The sequence below is a fragment of the Halichoeres trimaculatus genome, unplaced genomic scaffold (genome assembly GCF_033239565.1).
Source record: "Halichoeres trimaculatus isolate MK-OKI-2021-1 unplaced genomic scaffold, fHalTri1.1 fHalTri1_scaffold_7, whole genome shotgun sequence".
NCBI classification, from domain to species: Eukaryota; Metazoa; Chordata; class Actinopteri; order Labriformes; family Labridae; genus Halichoeres; species Halichoeres trimaculatus.
The window spans coordinates 515899-540046 of NW_027437185.1; the positions used below are offsets into that span (position 1 = coordinate 515899).

Consider the following 24148-nt stretch of genomic DNA (forward strand, 5'->3'; position numbering starts at 1 on the left):
CAACTTTTATTTTTCTGTCATTTTATAAAATGTTAAATACTGACTATAGAAGCCATATAAAACTACAAGAAAACAAGATGCTTTATTCATCAATGCACATGTTTCAGAGCAACAAAATAACATTTCAGTTTCATTCCACCCAAGAAACATATAAGACAGCGACATATAACAGGGGGAAGACAGAGCGGGAGAAACCAATTGTTCACCATTGAGAGTTTTTCCCAGCCACTCTTCTCAGTCATGGAATTGTAATGGTGCCGGGAATGAACCACTTAATCCTGGACTTGTGTACCAGAACCTCCAGAACCAGCTCTGCCTAAGAGTGAGTATCAGGAGTGAGTGCATCTCCCAAGATAATGCAAATGTCTCTTGCGCCATCCCAGCAGCAGCAGAGCAGACAGCAGCAACGGGGCACACTGGCCAGGTGTGCCCGATCAGCCTGTCAGCTTGGCCCCGCCCACAGGAACTTGCACAGACAGAACAGAGAAGCAAGAACCACAAAACAAAAGACAGCTCTGGAGCTGTCAGTCACCACGCTGACATCAGAGCAGAGAAGCAGAGGAGCAGAGGAGCAGAGGAGGAGGCAGTGAGCTCCATTAATGACCTTAAGATTTATTCAATAAACCACTTGGCTCTTAATTAATGCTCTAATTAGACTTCCTTCCTCTGCCACATGCACACACTCAGATTCACAGACACAGACACAGACACACACACACACACACACACACACACACACACACACACACACACACACACACACACACACACACACACATTGACTTTAACCGTTGACTGTGCAGGTGTTTCTCCCTCTGCAGTAGTGCCATCCACGATGACTCAGATTGAATTTATCCAACAGTGGCTCAGCCCACACTGCCATAATGACCACTGAGAATTAATTAAAGGGTTTGAGGAGGGGGAGACCTCAAGGGGGGAAGATACAGAGAAACCAACCGTGACAGAAGGGGTCAAAGGTTTAGAAATCAGAGGAAAAAAACTGTTATAAAAATATACTGACTGAATGTCTTACTGGAGGTGTTTAGCAGACATAGAGTATAGTGCTTCATACCGTCATCCTGTCTACTGGCCAGCAGAGGGTGGAATAGGTCAGATTGCATAGAGTTGTATGAGAAATGAACCTGCTCCTCTCTTTACTTATTCAAATAGGACAAAATAGGTCTATGCACAGGCAAGTATGATGCATGATGTTAAATATCAAGTTGCATGTAAACTTCCAGTTACCACAGAGCGCTGTACTACTGTATAACAACAGTGAATGCTTGATGTAGAATCATTCAAAACAGCTATTTTTTGACATTGCTGTGTGGTTAATGGCTATGATGATGTTTTTAATTGTGGCCATTAATTTTGGCCCTTTTCTTTCAGCTATTTCCGCACTGCTGTTGTGTGGTTAAGGAGAGCGATATCATGTTCAATGGGTTGAAAATGAACTTCTTGTGAGGAATTTATGTCAATTTTTGTGTGTTCATTGATGAAAGTTGATATTCTGCTGGACAAATGAAGTTTTATCAATGTATGCTAACTGCTAGCATATCAATGCAATTTCCACTGGATGTTGGCATCAAGCTAGTGCCAAGTGCGCTATCATTTTTGGTACATTAAGAGCCATATAATGTGTAGAATGGATCAACAATGACCCTCTTGTGGGAGAGTATTACACTTCCCTGTATGTTCTGTGATGAAAATTGAACATTTTCTTGAAAACCAAAGTTTTATTGTTGAATGCTAGCGGCTAGCATATCAATGCAGTTTCCCTTTGTACCTTAGCGTAGTGCTAGGTTTTTATATTGGGGCTCCCAATGTACCAAAAATGATATAAAACCTATATCTAGATGTCTAACATGTTGAATGCCTGGGATAGGAATCTCTTGTCAGAGAGTTTTGTATCAGTGGCTCTCGGGGAGATCTCTAGTTGTCCTTTTTTTAGCTGATGCTTTGATAAAAGTACAAACACATGAAGTGAGAGGTATATACCCATAGTTAAACTTACTTTAAAATGTGATTGACCTGAAGCTCCTAACTTTGAACCAGAAAGCAAGTCTTTCAGCTCAGGCTGGTGATCGCAAATTACCTTCAAAGCGCCCAAAAAATAAAGACACTTACATTTTAAAGGCTTTATACAGTTTGCTGCATGGTGTTGTACTAGATAACTGGACAATTCTCCATATATCAGGCTCTTTAGGCAACTCCAGCAAGCACCGTATTCATTTAATCTCTGCCATCATAATACCATCTACTGTCACTTTCTAATATTTCTTTTGGTATTTAGAAATGCCCAAGCAACTTCACACCCTGCAGAAGTGATCTGTGCTTAGAGCCTATAAGCTAACAGTCTCTGTCTTTAAACATGAAGAAATGGTTCAGCACTTTTTGATTGATTACTGGTTTGTTTTTTGAGGTGTGGTTGTATGAGGCATTTTTCATGCTAAGTGTGTTACTCAAGGGATCGCTTCTCTTTGTTTGTATCTATCCATCTGGAACAAAAATTAGGCTACAAACAGAGTTACAGGCAACATAGTTTTTTTGTTTGTTTGTTTGTTTTTTAATTTAAATATAACTCAAAGTGAGATGCAGAAGTATCAAAATTTCAAATAACTGTGTGCTGGCTCAAAGTCAAACTGGTTTGTCGGGTCACTACACACAGGGTCACTATGAACTGGGAGACATGAAGGCAGTCCTGCTCTGCTGCAATGTTTCTGTTCTGTTATGAATTTACCTTTATCAGTATATTTATAAGTGTGTTGTATTCATAATGTATCCCTCCATGCCCCTGGTTGTAAACTGCTGTAACAAGTGCATTTCCCACAAAGCCAAATCAATGCAATATATCTTATCTTGTGTGTATGGTGTATGTCAGGCCTCATCTTGTGATGAACTTTTCTCACAATGCCAAGATTACAATTTTGTAGGTACCCAATTCAAACTGTTTTATTCATACTTTTAGCACTTAGACCGTAATACTGAGAGAAATATCTTATTTAAAAAGATAAAATAAAACAAAGTGTTTAAAATGATAATAATAATAATAATAATAATAATAATAATAATAATAATAATAATAATAATAAAAGTAAAAATAATAATAATAATAATAATAATAATAATAATAATAATAATAATAATAATAATTTGAAGTGAATGCAGCACACCCCAGTACTCAGAATCAAAAATAGCAAGTTTGTCCTGTCCTGGGTATCTTGTTGAGGTCTTTATGTAACACAGTCGAGTGCTGCCACCTAGTGGATCTCAAGAATGTTCAAACAAAAAAGATCAAAATAATAAAAGGTGTCACACTATAACTGTGAGTATAGCGGTAAAAATGTGTGTGTGTGTGTGTGTGTGTGTGTGTGTGTGTGTGTGTGTGTGTGTGTGTGTGTGTGTGTGTGTGTGTGTGTGTGTGTGCGCGCGTGCGTGCGTGCGTGCGTGTGTGTGTGTGTGTGTGTTTGTGTGTGTGTGTGCGTGTGTGTGTGTGTGTGTGTGTGTGTGTGTGTGTGTGTGTGTGTGTGTGTGTGTGTGCAGCGTTGTAGAAGTCCAGAATATAATTGATCAAATTGCATCTTTAACGTATGAACTGGCATGATTTTATTTTAGCAGCTTACCATTAGTAACCCTAACCTAACCCTAACCCACAACGACAACTTTAAAGTCAAAGCCTTAAAACCTAGGGCCTAAGGGCTTCACTTACAGCTGTAGGGCACCGTCACTCACTTGACCTGATGAGTGATAGTGAAATAAGTGATTTAAACCGGGGACGTTTTTTAAACAAGGCTTAAAATAGGTTAATTTCTGCTTTGAAAACTGCTTTTTTTGACTTGGTGTGTTTGTGAATTCCGGAGCCAGCCTCAAGCGGACACTCAAGAAACAGCAGATTTAGGCACTTCCACATTGTCTCATAATCTTAGACCTGACGTTGCCACTTGGTCCTTGCATGCCGCAGGAATCCTAACGTTTCTCGATGAAAGTGAAACTGGACAGAGGGATATTTTGGTGTGTGAGGTATGATCTTACTTTCATCAGGATCTTATTTTTCTGTGGTGAGCAGTGTTTCTGTTATAAAGGCTTGTCAAATTAGACCAACTGCAAAAAGCTGCAGTGAAGTTCCTGGCTTTCATAGACGGTGCTGTTTCACAAAAGGCAGGAATCCGGTGGAGAGTTAGAGCAGAAGAAGGACAATAGCAACAATTAAGAAATTAGGTCGTACATTGTGTTCTTTACTTTAAAAGAATTAGAAGATGCAGTGCAGCCTGGAGCAAATACCAGTCTGAACCAAGATGGAATAAGCTATGAAATGCTTGAGCTTTTAGATGATTCAGTATTTATGAGAACCTTACCCTCTGTAATTATGTTGAAATGCTGACTCAGCATTTCAACATATTGTTCTCCTGTGACTTTATTCTTTTGCTTCTTCTTCTTCTTCTTCTTCTTCTTCTTCTTCTTCTTCTTCTTATTCTTCCGTACGTTTTTTGGTTCGCTAAAACTCCTTCAAATTTTGTCCGATTTTCACCATTCAATTTTTAATCTATTCAGCTTCTTCTGGAGAAGCGTGCTATGACTCTTCTCATATGTAACCCTTAAACTTTTTGAATTATTCAGCTTTTTATGAAAATTATACTCCATCTGAAATGCATTGGAAACTTCAGCTTCTCTTGAAAAATCTCCTTCAACTTTCAGAAGTTCTAGCCTCCTCATACTTCCACTTACAGACTTCATTTAAACTTTAAAATATTCAGCTATCTTTTCACTCTTCAGGTTTTTGTCTGCTCTTAAATATCTTTTACAGTTTTTGAGATTTCACTGTTCAAGCAACATAAACTTTTCCCACGTTGCCCTAAAATCTCAGCTTCCTAGAGTGCAATCATCGTTAGCTAGAGTGCGACACACTCTTGCAGAAAGGTTGCTGCTGTCTTTGAAAGAATTGTCATAACTTCTGAAATATTCACAGTAGAAACTTAAAAAATACATCTAACAGTTGCTAGTCTTGTGCTGCTTCTGACAAAGTGGTTTTTAAAGCAAAAACATCAAGCACTTTATCACAAAATGACCAGCTGTCATGAGGTTTTTACACCCTGAAGCCATCTCCTCCAATGTTAATTCCTGAGGAGTTTTCTCAAAGATCAGTAGAATTTCCCTCATTTGCAAACTGCTCTCAATGACACAGTTCTGCATCTTCATACATGAAAGTTGCACCTTCAGCTTCCCCAGGATCTTGTGGTTCTTATGGTGTGTTTATTTTTATTCTAGCCCTCACGGTTTTGGCAAGATGACAGAAGATTCAGACTCTTGCTTCACCACAAAATGCCCAGAGTAACACATGAGCAGGGCAAAGTTCTGCAGCTGCAGCTTAATTGCATGTCTCCTTGACAACCTTTGATCTCATGCAGCTGTTTTTTACTAAGTAATCAAAACATCCAGGAACAAAGACACACATGTACTTCAGTTACTTATAAGACCATACCTCCCCCTTTGACTTAATCTACATGCTCCACTATTCAAACAACTTTTTCCCACACCTTATGATTCTCAAACTGCTACTTTTTCTTCTATTACTAGTGCTACATTAATCTCTGTACTGTTTTTTCCCCTATTTCTCCTACTTCTTCTCTCCATTCCACATTTTCAGCTCTGGTTCACATCTTAACCCCCCTTTTTTTAACTTTTAAATGGTTAAACTTTATTTAAAACATTTTACCAACAAAAACACAGACTCAAATAATCTCCTGATCCACTGCAACTCCTTCAACTTCAACTGCTTCTACCTTCTGCAGACTTTGACTTAAAGACCTCATTAACACATTAAACTGGTCCTATTACCCTTAATCCTATTTACACATTAGTCATAGATTTCTGCTTTCTTCTACATTTTTGAAGATTTCACTTTTTGATCTTTCTCTTATTTTTTTTCTTTTATTTTAACTCTTTTAGGATGATTTACATTTCCACTATATCTATTAAACCTTTCATCTCATGCAGCTGTTTATACTAACTCATCAAAACATTCAGGAACAAAGACACACATGTGTGTGTGCTCTTTCTGTCCCTCACACATCCCAGACCTTTACATGCAGTGATATTTCCATCTCTACTTCAGTTACTTAAAATACCATACCTCCCCCTTTGACTTAATCCTCATGCTCCACTATTCACACAATTTATTCCACAGCTTTAACTTGTCAAACTTCTGCTTCTTCTCCTAATATTAGTGCTTCATAAACCTCTGTATTTTTTCCTATTTCTGCTAATTGTTAATCTGTCCATTCCACATTTTCAGCTCTGCTTCACATCTATAGCCTTTTTAAACTTTATTTAAACAATTTTACCAACAAAGACAGACACTAAAATAATCTTCTGATCCACTGCAACTCCTTCAACTTCAACTGCTTCTACCTTCTGCAGACTTTGACTTAAGACTCTATTCACACATGAAACTGGCCCTATTATCCTTTATGCTATTTACACATTAGTCATAGATTTCTGATTACTAACGTCTGAATTACTACTCCTTCTTCTAATACTAGTGCTACATCAACCTCTGTACTTCCCCCCCCCCCTATTTCTGCTACTTCTTCTTCTCTCAATGCCACATTTTCAGCTCTGGTTCACATCTCAATATTTTTCTTTACATTTAAATGATTTAACTTTATTAAAAACATTTTACCATCAAAAGCAGATCCTGAAATAATCTGCTGATCCACTAAATTAGGGTTGCCCAATCCTGGTCCTGGGGACCCCCTGCCCTGCATATTTCAAATGTTACCCCTCTGCAGCACACCTGATTCAAATGAATGGCTCGTTATCAGGCTTGAGCAGAGCTTGATGACGAGCAGAGCTTGATGACGAGCTGATCATTTGAATCAGGTGTGTTGGAGTCAGGAACATAAAAAACATGCAGGGCAGGGGGTCCCCAGGACCAGGATTGGCAAACACTGCACTAATAGTCCTTCAACTTGAACTGCTTCTACCTTCTGCAGACTTTGATTTGAGACTCTGTTTACACATTAAACTGGTCCTATTATCCTTTATGCTATTTACACATTAGTCATAGATTTCTGATTTCTCTTTTTGAATTACTACTTCTTCTCCTAATATTAGTGCTACATTAACCTCTGTACTTTTTTTCTGCTACTTCTAATTCTCTCAATTTCCACATTTTCAGCTCTGCATCACATCTATAGCCATTTTAACCTTTAAAGCATTAAACTTTATTTAAACAATTTTACCAGCAAAGACAGACACTAAAATAATCTGCTGATCCACTGCAACTCCTTCAACTTCAACTGCTTCTACCTTTTGCAGACCTTGACTTAAGACTCTGTTCACACATTAAACTGGCCCTATTATCCTTTATGCTATTTACACATTAGTCATGGATTTCTGCTTACTTCTACATAATTGGAGATTTCACTGTTTGATCTTTCTCTCTTTTTTTATTTATTCATTTATTTAAACTTTTATAGGCTTATTTATATTTTCCGCTGTATCCACTGTATCCACTTTGTCTTCACTTCATTTTTCTTACCTATTCTTTCTTCACTTTCTCTCCACTTTTCTTTTACTTTCTTTCTCACTTTGTCCTCTTCTGCCTTTCTTCTTCACTTCTACATCACTTTTACCTCTCCTTTTTTCTTTACTCCTTCTTTACTCTGTCTACAGTATTTGTTCCCTTCCTCTTCCCTCCATCTACACTCCAAATTTTCAGTTCATACTTTGTTCAACTATTTAGCTGTTTTCTTTCAAATTTTCAGCTTTTTCCAATAGCATTTTCATTTCTTCAGCTTCAGCATTTCAACGCATTTCCTGCAAGGAAATGCAACTTCTCTAGTTATATTTGGGAGGCTGGTTATGGGGCGCTGATTGTTGCACACGCTACAAAAAATAACAACATTTTTCACATTTAGCCCTAAAACATCTCTTTTTATGCAGATTTATAGAAATATTTGTGAAATATGTTTGTCAGGTATTATATATAAATGTTGAATGTTTTATCTAAATGTTAAATTGGCTGTATAAATGTTATAAATAAATGTCTTGATTCTAAATACTGAGTTAAATTTCTAATCATTAAGTTTTCATTCTAGATATTTGGTTGAGATTTCTAAATATTTAGCTAAGACTAATTATTTATCTAGGATTTCTGAATCTTGAGGTACAATTTCTAAATATTTAGCCAATATGCGTTCACATTCCCGCCCTAGCACTAATATAATAAGCACTAATATAAAAGTTTGAGGAAGCAACCAAGCCAAGTGGGATTTTGAGAATGTCAAACCATAGACTGTACATAGAGTGGACAGCGTGACTCCACCGTTTACCGCTGTACGGTTTTGATGTCAAAATTCCCCCGTCACAGGCGCAGCCATTGGTAGCAGTTGTGGAGCAAGAGTCTGCACAGTAAAGACTGTGAGGGATTCTGGGAGAATCTGAGTGGAGCTGGGTGAAAAAAAATGTTAATATTAAAAGGATAAAAGGCTTGTTACTATTTTTATTGTTGTTAAATGTGACATAAAGCTTTGTTTTTAACCCCGTACAACTAATGAAAACTAAACTTTTCAGAAAAGAGAGAACTTGAATACAGGCAGTTAAATGTTATCTTCAAATCACCACAAAAATCAGACCTGAGAAACATTTGTACCAGGAGTATTTATTTTTTTAAAGCTTGATGACAGCCCATCTGGAATGACTGCAGAGCCAGATTTTTTGACCTGCAGACCTGATCAAAATCTTAAGACCAGTTGAAAAACTGCTAGAATTTACCTTTTGCACGTTTGGATCTCAATGAGGTTTTAAGCAGATCTACAATATGCAAAAGCAAGAAGGGGGAGTGTAACAAAAAGCACTTTGAAAAAGTTGTTCATTGAAAACAACAAGTAAACTGAAATAGGCTGTTTATCAGTTGATCAAAAGTTAAAGACCCTTACTGAAAAAATTACAAAAAACTCTTCAAACCAGAAAAAAATGTTCTCAGTAGGACTCAGTAATGAGTGGCTCCACCGTTCTTGTTAATCACTTCAAAATTTGTTTGGGCATGCTTGATGTGAGTGTTTCCAGGAAGTTTTTGGGAACATTGCTCCAAGTGGTGAAGATGGCTTCACAAAGGGCATCAACTGTCTGGAACTGACAGCCATTTTTATAAACTTCACTTGCCATCCATCCCCAAATGTTCTCTATTAGATTTAAATCAGGGGAACATGTGGGATGGTGTCATTTTTTTGGGTCTACCACTTGACTTTTCTGGTCCATAATGCTCAGGATCTTTCATGTTGGGCCCATTACTGAAAAAAAGTAATACATTACTCATTACTTGTTACTCTGTCTAAAAGTAATTTTATTACTTTACTTATTACTCCTAGTCAAAAATAATATATTACAGTACTGATTATATTACTTTTATTTACACCCCACAAAATTGGTCAGTGTGTCCTTTCTCCTCATGATTCTGAGTTTTTACAGGGCCTCTGTGTGAATGTTATAAGGAAAATTGCAGGCAGGTGCGTTTCTGCAGTCATGAAGGCATCAATTTACATTCTATATGAAATACACATGTGGTTAAACTAAGGATGAGAGACAATTTTCAAAACATCTTTTTTTTCAATAAAGCATTTATTGGTTTTTGTCAACAATAAAACCTGTAATAGGGCTTCTGACTGGCACTTTGTCAAGAATCTGTCTGAAAGATGGAGATTCGACCGTAGAGATAGGCAACATTTCGTACACCACATACTCAGCCACGAGTTTTATTAGTTCCTTTTTGTCATCAAGCTCTGCTGGAGCCTGATAACAAGCCATTCATTTGAATCAGGTGTGTTGGAGTGGGGTAACATCTAAAACATGCAGGGCAGGGGTCCTCCAGGACCAGGATTGGGTAACACTGATTTAGAATATAAACAAAATGTTTTGAAAGTAGCTAAATAGGCTATTTAGAGTCAGGACATTTATATGTAACATTTAGCATTAAGATGAAACATTAAACATCATTCATTTTCTGAACCGCTTATCCTATTCAGGGTTGTGGTTGGCTGGAGCCTATCCCTGCTGTCATTGGGCGAGAGGCGGGGTACGCCCTGGCCAATCGCAGGGCTAACACAGAGACAGACAACCAATCACGCACACTCACACCTAGGGACAACTTAGAGCAGGGATGTCAAACTCGTGCCATGGAGGGCCAAGAAGCTGCAGGTTTTCCTTCCAACCAAGAACTCCACCAGCTGATTCCACTGATTACCTCACCTTCAAGCAGAGCGCAGGGACTAATCAGTGAAATCAGCTGGTGAAGTTCTTGGTTGGATAGAAAACCTGCAGCCTCTTGGCCCTCCATGGCACGAGTTTGACACCTGTGACTTAGAGTGTCCAATTAACGTGATGAGCATGTTTTTGGACTGTGGAAGGAAGCAAGAGGACCTGGAGAGAACCCAAGCATGCACGGGGAGAACATGCAAACTCCACACAGAAAGGCCCACTGGCCAAGCTGGGAATCAAACTGGTGACCTTCCTGCTGTGAGAATGCAGCGCCACCCGTCGTGCCACCGTGCAGCCCAAACATTAATCATTTAATATAAAAGTTGTATTTTGCAAATATATCTTTAAATCTGTATAAAAAGTGATGTTTTAGGGCTAAATGGCGAAATGTTGTTGTTGTTATTTGTTGTGTGTGCAACTTTAGGAAGTACAGTAGATTCTATTGCGATCCTGGACCAGGATATGAGAAAGCAATGATAAACAAAGAAGCTGTGCTAGCAGTGTTTTTAGACATTGAAAAAGTATATATGACTCTATGTGGAAGGAGGGTGTGCTTTTTAAACTCCTTGATGCAGGTATTGAGAGAAGAATGTTTTATTGGATAAAAGGCTTACTTGATCACAGGTCAATTCAGGTGTGGATTGGGAGAGTTTATTCAGCAATAGCTGACATTGAAAATGGAATGCCCCACGGTTCAGTAATCAGTTTTTAATATCATGATACATGGTATATTTTTCAGAATCCCTCATGGCTTCGGCACATCCCTGTTTGCGGATGTTGGCACCATCTGGAGGCAAGGGAAAAACATGTAGCGGTCATTTGTGCAAACTCAGAAGGCTCTGGAGCATGTAGAGTAGTGTAGAGTAGTGGGCAGATAGGTGGGGCTTCAGGATCTCTGCAGCTAAGACTACACTGATGCTGATTTAAATCAGCTACTGCATGACTGTCCCTTGGAAAGGGTTAATGTGTCCAATTTTCTTGGAGTATGGTTTGAATAAAGGCTTACTTGGAAAACGTGTTGAAAAAAGTCGTCTGTAAATGTGGGAAAGTAAATATCATCCTCAGAAGCCTAGCAGGGAGTGATTGGGGATCTGAGAGGTGGACCTTGTATATGATCTATCAAGCCATTATAAGGTCTACACTGCATGATGGATGTGTTGTGAGGGGTCAGCTGCTAAAACAGTCCTGAGCAAGTTGGATAGAGTCCATTTGAGGGCCCTGACAATTTGCTGTGGGGCTTTTAAAACAACATCTATCCCAGCTTTGCTGGTGAAAATAGGGGAATTCAATCTGGAAATCTGAAGAAATAAAGTGGTGATCCATTAGTGGAGTAAATTAAGTGGATATAAGTACGGGTCAGCAGCTAAGTGTCTCTTGGAAGATAGTTGGGAACTCATCGATCAGGAGAGTCAAACTTTTTGCCACTGCAGACATTGGGCTTGAGCAAGACGAGTGTCTGGGTTTATTTGGTCGCTATGTGCCTTTCTGGTTTTTCCAGAACTGAGATTGATCTTTCCTTGCTTGAATAGAAGCAAACTAATATTGTCTCTGGGAGTTTAGGCGAGTATGTATGTCAGTTGAAGGGTGACTATATGCAGATTTTTACAGATGTGTCCAAGGATCCAGTCTCAGGGATTGGAATGTATGTTGTGAATCTTCAGATTTGTCAGAGTATCCGCATTTCTGATTATGTGTCTGTTTCTACCTTTGAGCTCTTGGCAATTTTATGGGCAATATGGTGTGTTGTGGAAGTGCAATCTTCAAATAATTTAGTCTGCTTGTACTCAACAGCTGGAGTAGGGGCATCAGTATCTCAGTCTGATTTGGCTCAGGAGATCATCTGTGGCTTACCTCAGGCTGATTAGCTGGGGTGCCGGATTAAGTTTCCATGGGTACCCGGCCATTGGGGGATTGAAGGGAATGAAGTTCCTGTGAAGCTTGCAAAGGAAGGAAGAGGGGTACATCACATTTTTATTTATTTGATTATTTTATTTATTTATTTTAATTATTTTATTACTATTTTTTATATTTTTATATTATACACATTTTTTCATTGCCAAGCGCTACCCAAGTAGCTGCCTGTTGCAGCAGCTCTCTCTTCTTTGTCCGTTTCTTGTAATTTTTTTTGTCTCTTTTTCGTCATCTTTGTATTTGGAGTGGATCATTACTTTGTATGGTTCATTCAACACCAAACTTTTTGTGGCTTCAGCGATATTTTTGCTACTTTTCTCCTGTGTTTGTCAGGAGATCCTACATGTAACCATGGCTGCATTGTTTACACGTGAAATTAGCTGTTAGCAGCCTGTAGCATGTCAATGCTAACTAGTGTAAGGCTTGATGATTTCCCTCGAGGTGAGGAGGAGGAGGTGAGGATGACGTGCTGGTTCTCAGGTGTGAGCTGGATTATACAGCCACGGATGTGTGAAGTAATTTTTGTTTTTAGACTGAAGAGGGCGGCATTGCACTCAACAGTGCACAGCCTGCCGGGACTCAACAGAAGAAGAAGAAGCAGCAAAAGAAGGAGAGGAAAACCATAGCAACCAGCAACGGTCAAACAAATATGGCTTCTGTAGCTGCAGTGTGGTGGTCCCCCTCGAACCTATTTAGTGCTTTTCTACTGCTATCTACCGTCACTGCCCAGGAAAATACGACCATCTTTGACTTTAATACCACTGCGTTTAACGACAGGAACGTAACATTTGACGCTGCCCAGGAAAATGTTTCTTCTACGCAGCCGACAGAGGTGGACTCAACTACACCGACACCGACCCCCATCAGCCCCGAAGAGCCTTTTCTGCCGACCCTGCTCCCTGAGCCCCTGCCTGTCAACGGCCACCTGCCCATCCCTGTCACCTCCGGTAATCTGTCATCACAGCCTCTTCACCATAAACCTGATTCTATTTTTGATGTGAAGTAAAACGCTTAGACGATCTGTTCCCCACAGGTAAGGCACCAAGGCCTTGAGACTTAGCAGTTCGTGTTTTAATCACCTATCAAAGTTCAGCCAAGTGCCACACAGCACTTAAAAACCTCCCATTTTGTTATAGGGTGTCAATAAGTGATTCATATCAAATCTAACAATCAGTGAAATTATTCCGAGAAAACTTTCATGAACAAGATAAATTACATTTCCTCTGAGCAAATGCGTTGAAATGCTGAAGCTACAGAGAGAAAATGTGAAATAAAAACCCTTAACATACCCTTGCTGTAATACTCTGTTGCCCAATGGAATCTGATCAGCCTTTAACCCCAGATCTCAAGTTGTGTTCTCTTCAACTGAATGGAGAGGAAGGGTCACTGGAAATGTCCTCCTTGTTGTCTGTGATTTTGGCACACTTCTGACAGACAGAGATGATCTCATAAGACTTTTTGATAAGCAACTTCTTTTTGCAGATGAATTGAAAACAGTAGATATGTGTTTGATCACATGTGGGATCAGGTTTTCCTCAGTAGAAGTGATAACCCTCATCACAGGGATAACCCTCATTTGATTGGTCAAATCAAAATCAATACTCAATAAAACCAAATAAAGACAGCTGGGTAGTGAGAATAATCCCTACCAGCCCATATACAGCTTCTCTGATACAGTTTGATGGGTTTGCTGTTGAATCCTACATGAAAATAATCTATCCTTTTGGATTTCATTCAGTAAAAATATCTAAAAGATGGTCTCATGAGAGCTTTAATGAGTCAATTGGTCCATAACAGTTAAAACATATACACATGACTCAGTGCATATGGACAGTTATGAACAACTGTTTCAAACACTCCTGTGCACATAGTGAAATTTTAAAATCCTGTTCTGCTCTGTAGTTTCATTCATTTATGTCACACAAGGAGACACTTGAGGAGGTTTCAGAAAAAAATGTTTGTTTCCCTTTTAAGATGGTGTCCTTGATCTGAGCTGTGTTTCTGCTTCAGTCCACAGGTTGTGTCCCTGTGACAAACACAGAGAGATGTGTGACATTAACTGCTGCTGTGACAGAGACTGTGGAGAGGAGGTGGCTCTGTTCACCAGCTGCTCATTTCAGACTGTCAGGCAAGCATGGCTCCTTGTTTCCCATCCCCTGAACTTTGACCCATAATAATAACATAATCCAATTAAGGACCATGTTGTTTAACCCTCTAGGATGATTTTATGCAAACATGCACTGTCATTTTTGTTTTGAGATGATTAAGTAAACTTGATAGCGCTTCTCACAGACAGATGTCAAGTGCTTCACAGTAATAAAACAGTATACGAATATATAAAAGTATATAAAATATATAAAAGATAGGTAAAATAAATAAAATATGTAAGAGTATGTAGAAGAATTATAGTTAAAAGAACAGGTTTCACGTATCAATAAAAGGTACAACAAAGTGCAGTGCTGAAACGTCTAGAACGGACGAAATAAATGGGTTTTAAGTTGCTTTTTAAAAACATCTACTGAGAACGCAGCTCTAGAGGAAGATGGTTCTAAAGGCAGGGTCCAGTGGCCATGAAAGAATGGTCCCCCCGGGTCTTAAAGTAGATTCTGCCCAGCTGACCTCAGGCTACGTGTTGAGCTGTGGACATTATCACGGATAAAAAAAAAATGTATGTGATGGAAGGTAATAAATCTTTTATTTCTGATCACATGAGCACACAGCAGAGTGATGTTGTCTAAAAGTCAGCTGGGTTATATCATGCGCAGAGGTCTCAGAACATTAGTGAGCTGGAGGAGCTTCTGTTGGAGGGGCAATATTTGGCAGCAAAAAAAATGTAATGACTGAAAAAAACCAACATATTCTGCAGGATCTTTTATCAGGTAGACAGACGTTTTTTTGGTACCTGTGTTAACGCAGGGTGTCCGCGGGGTCTTCAAAAGTATTAAAAGTTGATAAATCAATTTTGGGAAAATTAAGGCCCTTAAAAAGTATTAAAAAGTCTTAATTGTGGTTTTATGAGGCATTAAATTTTATAGGTATTCCAGCTTTGACTCCAGAAATATCCATGAATAATATTTCCTCCTTGCCACTGTCCCCTGATTGGGACGTTAAACATTCGGCCAATAAAATTATAAAACAGAATAGAATAGAATTACTTTACTCACTTAGAGTCAGTAGAAAAATACAAAAATTAAAAAGATAAAATAAAATTAATACATAAAAAATTTCAGTTACAATAAGATACAACAAAAGAGATTGTGAGAGGTATATACTCCAGCTATTAATCAACGTCACTACGAGTTTTAAAAAGAGAAAATAAATACAACAATAAAACAAATCACACAATCTCAGGCCCATGTCCTAAATTTTGACAATGATGAAATAATTTCTTGTTCCGTTTTTTTTTTTTTTTTTTGCAAGTTGGCCTTGAATAAGTCTTGTTACTTGTGGGAGTGTCAATAAACCTGCCTTAAGTTTCATTTATTCTTTCAAGCCTCATTTCTTCCCAGCTTACATAATTTCTGTAAAAATGCAAACTACAGCTGTTAAAGATGGGTTGCCAACAACAACTCAAAGTCACGAGGTATTAAAATTAACCTCAGGATTTTAGCATATACCCTGTAACAAATGAGGTCACAGCTTTTGTAAAAGCCGTATTAAAAGAGAGCGTGTATCATGGTGTATTAAAAGAGAGGTTGAGATCATAAGCTAATGCATGCAACAGAGAATATACTTTTTTTGCACAGAATTCTCCCTTGTATAACTAAGCTAGTGCACTACTCAACCACATAAAGAGACAGATATTCATTGAAACCTCTGATGTTTTTTCTTGCAGTGAAAACAAGAAGCTGTGCAGTCCAAATGTAGCATCGTACTTTTTACAGAGTACAATAGAAGGATTCTCAGACATACAGTCATCTATCAGAGAGGAGACAAATTATGACATTTTCTGCATACACTCACAGAACCGTAAGTGTGACATTGTGTTCCCATTGATGAAGTCCTTTAAGATCATTAAATCGTTACATTTTCCAGTTATTGTGTCTTCTAGACACATAAGGGTTGTTTTCAGGTTTCTGTCTGCCACAGTAACAGAGAACTAATGAGACATTTTTTTCTTTCTCTACAGGTGTTAATGCATTCTCTCATCCCTCACCTGCTCTTGCAACTGACAGCAACTTTAACTCCCTGTTTAAAGATTTTACTCACTTTATTTTTGGCTCAAATGAGAGAAGTGGTGATCTGTCTGCTGCAGAGCTCCAGGCCTCGTCTGGATACCAGGCGAGTCTCTGTTTACCTCAAGGCTCAACGTAGACGTGAAGTTGTTCTTATTTACGTGTAGTTCTCCTCAGATCAGTGATCTCATCTGCTCTGTTGGTTCATGGTTTCAGTATGGAGGTGTAATGATGACGGCAGCACAGGGTGGACAGAAAGAGGTGTTCATGCTGCCAGCTCCAGGAGTCACTGCTGACTGTGTGGACAGTCCAGCAGGTAACAACACTTCACAGGGATGTGGGCCTGAAGCATCTGTGATGACATAAAGCCTACTGATAATAGCTAAAATATATACTAAGTATGTAGAGCCTTTGCCTTAGTGACTGACAGTGTGGCCATGGTGTCCATAACACACCATAACACATAGCACTGTTCTTGCTTAGCCCAACATCAATATATTTTCACAAAACAGCATCTGCTTGGCAGAGGCCCTAAAGAGCCTAAACACAACTATCTTTGAAATTCTTTTTTAAAAAACAACCTACTGGCTGACAATGTGGAGTTACTGCTTCATGCAAACAATTTTGAATTCCCCCTGGTTAGCTAAATTCCCTTTCAAACATTTTGATACATCCTAAGACCCTCCCCTACCGTCCAAAGAGCACAGTGTCAGTGAAGAACACTGTTGTTGCAATGGATGTTCAAAAATTTAATGGCCATATTGGTACAAACATTTACGCAGTATGGGCTTTGAAATGCACTCACCCAACACAGAACCTGCCCACCTTTGACACTCTCAGAAATACAGTGTTCATTAAACAATGGTGTGCTGTAACTTCATACTTTACTGCTTTTAGTATCTTTAGTAGCTTGAAGATCTTAACTGATATTGAACAGAGTCAACTCTGTAGTCAATAAACCCTCACACTGGCTTCAAGAATTCAGGCACAAAATGCAGTGAATTTGTTTTCTGGGAGGTTTAAGCAAAATAAGTACACAAAGCTTTAGCCGAGTCAAAGACAGACCACATTTCAGACAACATGATGAACAAAAAGCAACATTTCTTTACTTCTTATGTCAGTTTACTAATTCTAACAACACAAGTCAGAGAGTTAAACTGATGATAGGACATGCAGAAATTAGTCATGGACCAGTCACCTGACTGATGTCATGGTGCATCCAAACCATGACCAACACTGTCTGAAGTGAAATAGTGAAGTGTGATGGTTAAGACTTACACCTTGTACCACTGAGACAGCACACTACTAGGAGGGGGGGGGCAGTGAAGATCCAATGACAGTCATTCTGAAAAAAAGGCCTCAGTTAATTTTACTCTGTTAATCCTTTTACACATCTTTCAAATTGCAGCTTTCCTCTCTTACTGTTTACAACATCTGATGCCTCTTTATCATGTGGTATCTGGTTAATCATTCATTTGAAGCAGTTTTTTCTTTCTTTGTTTTTCCTCCAGCATTCCTAAAGGATCAGAGCAGCCGGTGTTCCCGGCAGCTGGTCCTGGATCAGGACTGTGGTCTTCTGCCAGCCCTCAGTCTGGACACCTATACAACCATTCAGCTCTTATCTGTGAGTCCAACTATTAAGCTTTCTCATGCTGCTAGCACTGGAACATTCTTTCATTTCATTTTTACAGTCTATAAACCAAGGTAACTCAGGTGTTTAAAGAAGAGCATCACAGGAGGCATGATTATCTTAAAGAATTCAAGACACACAGAAACTCCCTGACAAACTTTATTTCTTCCTACTATTTACAGGGAGGGAGTGAGGATGCAGCAGTGAGTATGCCTCTTTGTTTTATCATTTATCTGAAGCAGGTAAGTTGTAAAATTGGCATCCTTTGCTCTTACAGAGACTTAATCATGAACATTTTGTATACATTCTTAACTGCCTCAGACAAAGTCCTGTCAGTTTCCAGTTTGTTTCAAAGTGATATTTCCTACCTTACACTGAGCTTCATTTTTCAGAAGAGGGAAGTTGTCACTGCACTTTTACTTTAAAGCACTACAAACTTATCAGCACCAACAAGCCTTTTTTAGATTTCTTCTGAGGTTTATTTCCACGTTTCACTAACATACCTTTATTTTCCATTTTATCAATTCAGAAGGGACACAAAACTTAAAAATCCAGCGTTTTTTTTTTTTTTTTTTTTTTAAGATATATCTGCTTTGAAACGTAGTTGTTGTACAGTGTAACTTTTTTTTAGTGACTTTATGTTATATCTATCCTGCACACTGCCTGGAGTAAAAGTCTGGTTGCTTTGAGAGAAAGAAGACAAACCCAGTACAGCCTTTTGAAAGTAGACAGTGCCTTTTAGTTCTACAAGTTCTGCCTTACAAACGACCAACCTCTGTAGTCGTTCTCTGATGTTTACAGCTTTCATAAGTAAGTGTGTCTGTAGAGAAGTCTGCAGGGTATCTTTCACTGGATTCATCTCATTCAACAGTCTTGATCTCTCCTTGTAAATACAGTGTGATGTTCAGACATTTTGTTCCCCCTTAGAATTAATCAGACAAAAGTCAGAAGTCCTCTGTTGATTTTTTATCATGGGCATTTTTAGAAGAAGAATAACGAAATGTCTCTGAAACATAGCAGCTGCTGGCTAAGACATGTTTGATTTGTTATAAGTCTGAACAGATTGATGTGGTGTTTCTTGTGTTTCTGGAGGTTGTTCCTGTGGAGGTGGCTTCACTCATCCTGCAGTCTGTCAATGGAACCCAGTCGGAGCTTCAGATTAGCAGTGGTGAAAACTTCAGCCCAGTTCTGCTGAGTCCAACCCTCTGTTCTAATGTGGTCCTGAAGGTGAGACTTCCCCTTCACTGGCCCTCATTTATCAAACGTGCATACACCTAAAGAATGGGTGTACGCTCTTTTCCACCCACAGATCGGCATTTATCATTCTGAAATGGGCGTCAGGTACGCTCAAATCCCACGCCAGGTCTGAGTTCATGTACGGAAGTTTCATGTCAGTGGAGAGCGGGGTGCGGCGAGGGAAATTCGTCTGTGGAGGAGAGTTATAAGATCATATGAGCACAAAACATTTTCAGAAATATAAACTGGTCTTCTTAGATATTTAGATCCTTGAATTACACCAAGAATGTTTCTAACATTTCACTGTTCTGCCAATTTATACAATCCTTTGAAAGAGCAGCGCGAGCTGTCAGCTGATTTCTATGTTTAAAAAATATGTTTCCTCTATCGGTTTACTATAAAAACAAAAAAAAGTAAAGAGGCGGTTATCAGTTCTTCATACACTCCCATGTCCATGATACTGTCTCCACAGAGAACATTCAGAGGACATTGGATCAAACTTTTAGCCTGGATTATTTTTAAGGAAGCTGTATTGATTACAGGATTTACTGTGAAGATGATTATTTCACTCCCAATATCATCATATAAACGTGAACTCTGTACGAAAAAGTGACAATTTTATAACAAAGGATGTTCATTTAAACACAAGATCACAACCTATGTGCTCGTCTTGTGGTACGAATAATCATAAACTCTGGTCTACCCGTGTGTAATTGCGCACAATCGACACTTCAGCTCCACTCCCTCCTCAGTCTGTGACAGGTTCAGGCTGGAGTCTGCAGCTTCTTTCAGAGCTCACACACATTTTTAAAAGACAACTTTCTACGTTTCTGGGCCTGAACGGAAACAATTAATAATATTCTAATAGTCAGACATCACGGATGAATTAATCAAGGTGTAAACGAAGGATGTGTAAATTAGGCTAAAGGGTTAAAGCTCTGCTGTATTTCACTTTGTCACATCCACGCTGCTGAATCACTGCAGTGATTTCTTGCAGGTGAGTTCTTTCTGATTCGCTCTACTTTCCCGCCAGTCAAACAACACAGTGTCATTTTCTCTCTGTTGCTATGGCGTTGTCGATTACCAGCATGGAGAAGTTCCCTTTTTCCTGTAATGCGTCCCTCCATGTCTTAGATTCAGTGGGTTTGGCCAGCTGAACCTAGAATATTTAGGGGCATGTTATATAGATTACGATTGTTTTCAGCCGCCACATTTATCAACAGCTGATCAGGCGTACGCCCTGATTGGCCCTGGTACGCACATTTCATAAATCACATGTGAACGTTGCCGTAGGATCGTTTTTATACCCAGATCTGCGCCAATTCCCACAAGACTGATAAATGAGGGCCAATGAATGTGGACATCTGTGGCATTAGAATTAGTTTGCCGATAACTGTCCCACTTTAATACAGAAATGATCTTGACCAAATGTTGGTGAGTCATGTTGGGATCATTAAGCTCACTGTCTCTTCAGGTCATCTACACAGTGAGGTACAGCCCATCTGGCAAGATCACCAATGTGACTGTTGCTCTGGTGCTTGGATTTGTCAGTGGAGCTGTGCTGAGCCTGGAGCAGGAGTTTCAAGTTGTGTTTGTCCAGGTAGGTCTTAAAAACACATCTGGAGTCCTGACCTGCTTGTAGAATATGTCCCTGAAGTTGAGTCAGACTTAACTTTAAACTGTGTTCAAAATGTGAACTTGGCTACTTTGAGGACTGTCTTGAGGGCTGCAAATGACAACATGTACATATTGTATGTAATTGTGTGTATATATGTACAATATGTATTACAATATAACAATTACCTCTATGTCATCAATGCACCTGAACTTATGGCAGCTATTTTGCACTTTGCACTGTTTTGCACTGACTGAAAGGCTTTTGCACTTTCGTTGTCAATCAATCAATCAATCAATCAATCAATCAATCAATCAATCAATCAATCAATCAATCAATCAATCAGCTTTACTTATTGAGCACTTTAAATACAAACAGAGTTTGAGCCAAAGTGCTGAACAGCGAGGAAAACCCAACAAGAGCCAAGAGCAGATATAAAACACCAAATGATAAGATAAAAACGAAGACAAGCGAACAGAATAAAACACTGTTGTGTCAGGGCAGCACAAACACATTACACACAGACTTCCATAGCCATTATTAGATGGAGTCATGGCCATCAACGCAAACAACCACAGGCAGCAGCCAACAGCACACACTCATAAACAGACATACACAGATGCATACATACACACAAGTTCTTCTACAGGAAGACATCATAATTCTGAGAGGAAATAAACTCATGAGAACGCAAGAGAATAAAAGTGAGTTTTAAGATGTTATTTAGAACAGTCCAGGGAGGTTGTACTTTGTCGCAATGACAAATAAAGTTCTATTCTATTCTATTCTATTCTATTCTATTCTATTCTATTCTTTTCTATTCTATTCTATTCTATTCTATTCTAAATAATCATTGGGAGATGAGCCAACCTTTAACTCCTAAGCCAACACCTGTATTGGACTAGGTGGGCAAGAAAGCTTGTGTAATGTTCATCAGTCACAGGCCTGTCTGGGGCCTTTACATTATATGCACCAGCAACAGGCTTTATTAATTAGCTGAAGATTGGAAAGCTGCATGGATTAGCATTAGTTTGCTCTTTTCAGCAACAAAGTAACTCTAAGTGCTGCACACATGGGGACCATGACCAAACAGGAAAAGACAAGAGTATTTTTACGACTCATCGCCACAATCTGGTGTCTGAGATACTGTGATGAAACGTTTCATTCCCTCACAAAGCACCTGAGATAACGAACAAACCTCTTAGACCTGTGGACCAACCAGCAGCCACAGGAGAGCAGTCCTGTTCAAATCTTCATCAAACTTCTCCCACAGCTGTATGCAGCTCAAAACATGTCTGCTGTCAGCACATTTTCACACTGGTGAAACACAAAGCAGCTGAGATCTGTGCTCATGTCGCTGGCTGAGTTAGCCTGGCTGAGTTAGCCTGGATGGTTAGAGGAAAGTTTTAAAAATGACAGCATTGCATACTCATAACAATGAAGGGAATCTTACCACCATAAAGAACCACAACTGGTCAAACTCTAGATGTAATAATTGTCAGTACCACTGAGGCTTTATTCACACTAAGTGTTTCCTGTGTGTGAACAGGAGGACCAAGAGGAGGCTGCTGTCCCCTCCAGTGGGAATCCAGGTTACGTTTTGGGACTTCCTCTGGTGTCTGGAACAAAAGTGGCAGAATATCCTTCACCTGCTTCATCTTTATTTTCCCTCACATTCAACACTAACCACTTTGAGCTACAGAAACGAAAGTATTTGATGGTATACGGAATAAAGATGATATGAAGTGTCATCACACACTCTGACAGATTGACCAAACATCCTGCACCACAGCTGTGCATAAAGAACAACAATGATGAAGACAGACAAACAAAACTGAAGGCACAGATGGACTGATTATATACTTCATCATAGTCATACTTCAGGGTCAGATTGAATTGGGTAGATTGTGTTGTGTAAACATCCTACGTGATCTCACTGACAGCTGATGTTAAGTTTCTCTGAATAAATACAGTCATTTTCTACTGTAACAGATTGGCAGGATGTCACCAAAAGAGAAAGATGATTAAAAGTATCTATCTTAACACCTGAGGCATGATGCCACTTAACCACAGAGTCACATTTCAGCACCTTAAGCCTAGTTGTTTGATTATATGCCAGTGATTCTTCTCAGTCTTTAAGCTTTAGTAGTCTCTTTGACTTCCTGTTGACTTCTTGCCTATCTGTAAAGCCAAACCCAAACAGCGTTTTCCCATTTCCCTGCTAGTATCCTGTCCCCTTCGTGTCTATCCTCTTCAAAGGCAACAAGCCTTTGATTAAGTTCAGGATTGCCCCTTGACAGCGGCCGTCACTTCGATCTCCAGGAGCATGGATCCAAGAGACACCCTGTCTCTCCTGTACAGCCCTCAGGACCAGGACTGTTTGCAAGGACGCCATCAGCGCTCTCCAGTCCTGTTCGGTCTGGACTCTGCGTCAGGCTGCACATTAAGGCATGGTGTCCTCACACTCACCATGCCTCATCCATGTTTCTCATAACACTGATTCCTGAGTAAATCTGTCATTGTCTCATCCCCACAGACTGGAGGACGCTGCAAACTGCTCCCAGATCTCCCAGGTGCTTCTGGACATCCTCCGAGGACCAAACTACCCTCAGTATGTGGCTTCATTTGGAAACTCCCCCTTAGACTCTCCACTGGACTGGGTGGAGGTCAGGAGCAACTTCAACCCTGGGGTGAGTTCAGATTAAAACAGGGTCAGAATGAAAGTTATGTTTACTGCACAGTGAAAGTCAGCACGCTGCTTTCCTTTGTGCATGAAAAGACGGCCATAAGTATACAATGAACGAGTCACATATGCAGCACAAGCTACAGAGAAATTTATAGCAGATGTAGCTCCCTATGGGAAGATTAAGTGTATAAGGTCTGACAACGGTACAGAATTTACCGGGCAGGAGTTCCAGTCCTTACTCGGGAGTAATGGGATAAGGCACGAGACGAGTGCACCCTACTCACCTCATCAGAACGGAACTGCTGAAAGGGGATGGAGAACCTTATTTGAGATGACACAATGCATGCTGTTGGAGAGCAACCTCTCAAAGCATTTGTGGACCGATGCAGTGCAAATTGCTGCTCAGATCCGCAACAGGTTTTGCAGTAAGCGCTCCCATGGACTGTGAGGATTATATTGAGGTCAATTCAAGAGCAGTTGAACACCTTGGGCTCTAATTTCGTGGCGCAGCGCAGGGGGCACAAGTCTGGCGCACCCCACGCAGTGTTCATTTCGTGCGCTGCACCGCCTTGTGCTGCCAATTTGACCAATATTTTGGTCTTTCCAGCACACTTTCCGCGGTGCTGTGGATCAGTCAG

At 39.6% G+C, this 24148-nt stretch overlaps 1 protein-coding gene across 1 annotated transcript in view; it reads left to right on the forward strand.

Annotated features, from left to right (window-relative positions):
- Positions 1-24148, forward strand: part of LOC141793863 (tectonic-1-like) — a 34288-nt gene that overhangs the window by 717 nt on the left and 9423 nt on the right. Inside the window, exons 2-13 of the mRNA XM_074674733.1 lie at positions 12701-13115; positions 14179-14296; positions 16004-16137; positions 16298-16449; positions 16560-16659; positions 17855-17967; positions 18156-18176; positions 19066-19200; positions 20684-20809; positions 22374-22462; positions 23135-23272; positions 23361-23514. Of these exons, the coding sequence (XP_074530834.1) occupies positions 12701-13115; positions 14179-14296; positions 16004-16137; positions 16298-16449; positions 16560-16659; positions 17855-17967; positions 18156-18176; positions 19066-19200; positions 20684-20809; positions 22374-22462; positions 23135-23272; positions 23361-23514 (1695 nt within the window). The remainder of the gene's footprint in view (positions 1-12700; positions 13116-14178; positions 14297-16003; positions 16138-16297; positions 16450-16559; positions 16660-17854; positions 17968-18155; positions 18177-19065; positions 19201-20683; positions 20810-22373; positions 22463-23134; positions 23273-23360; positions 23515-24148) is intronic.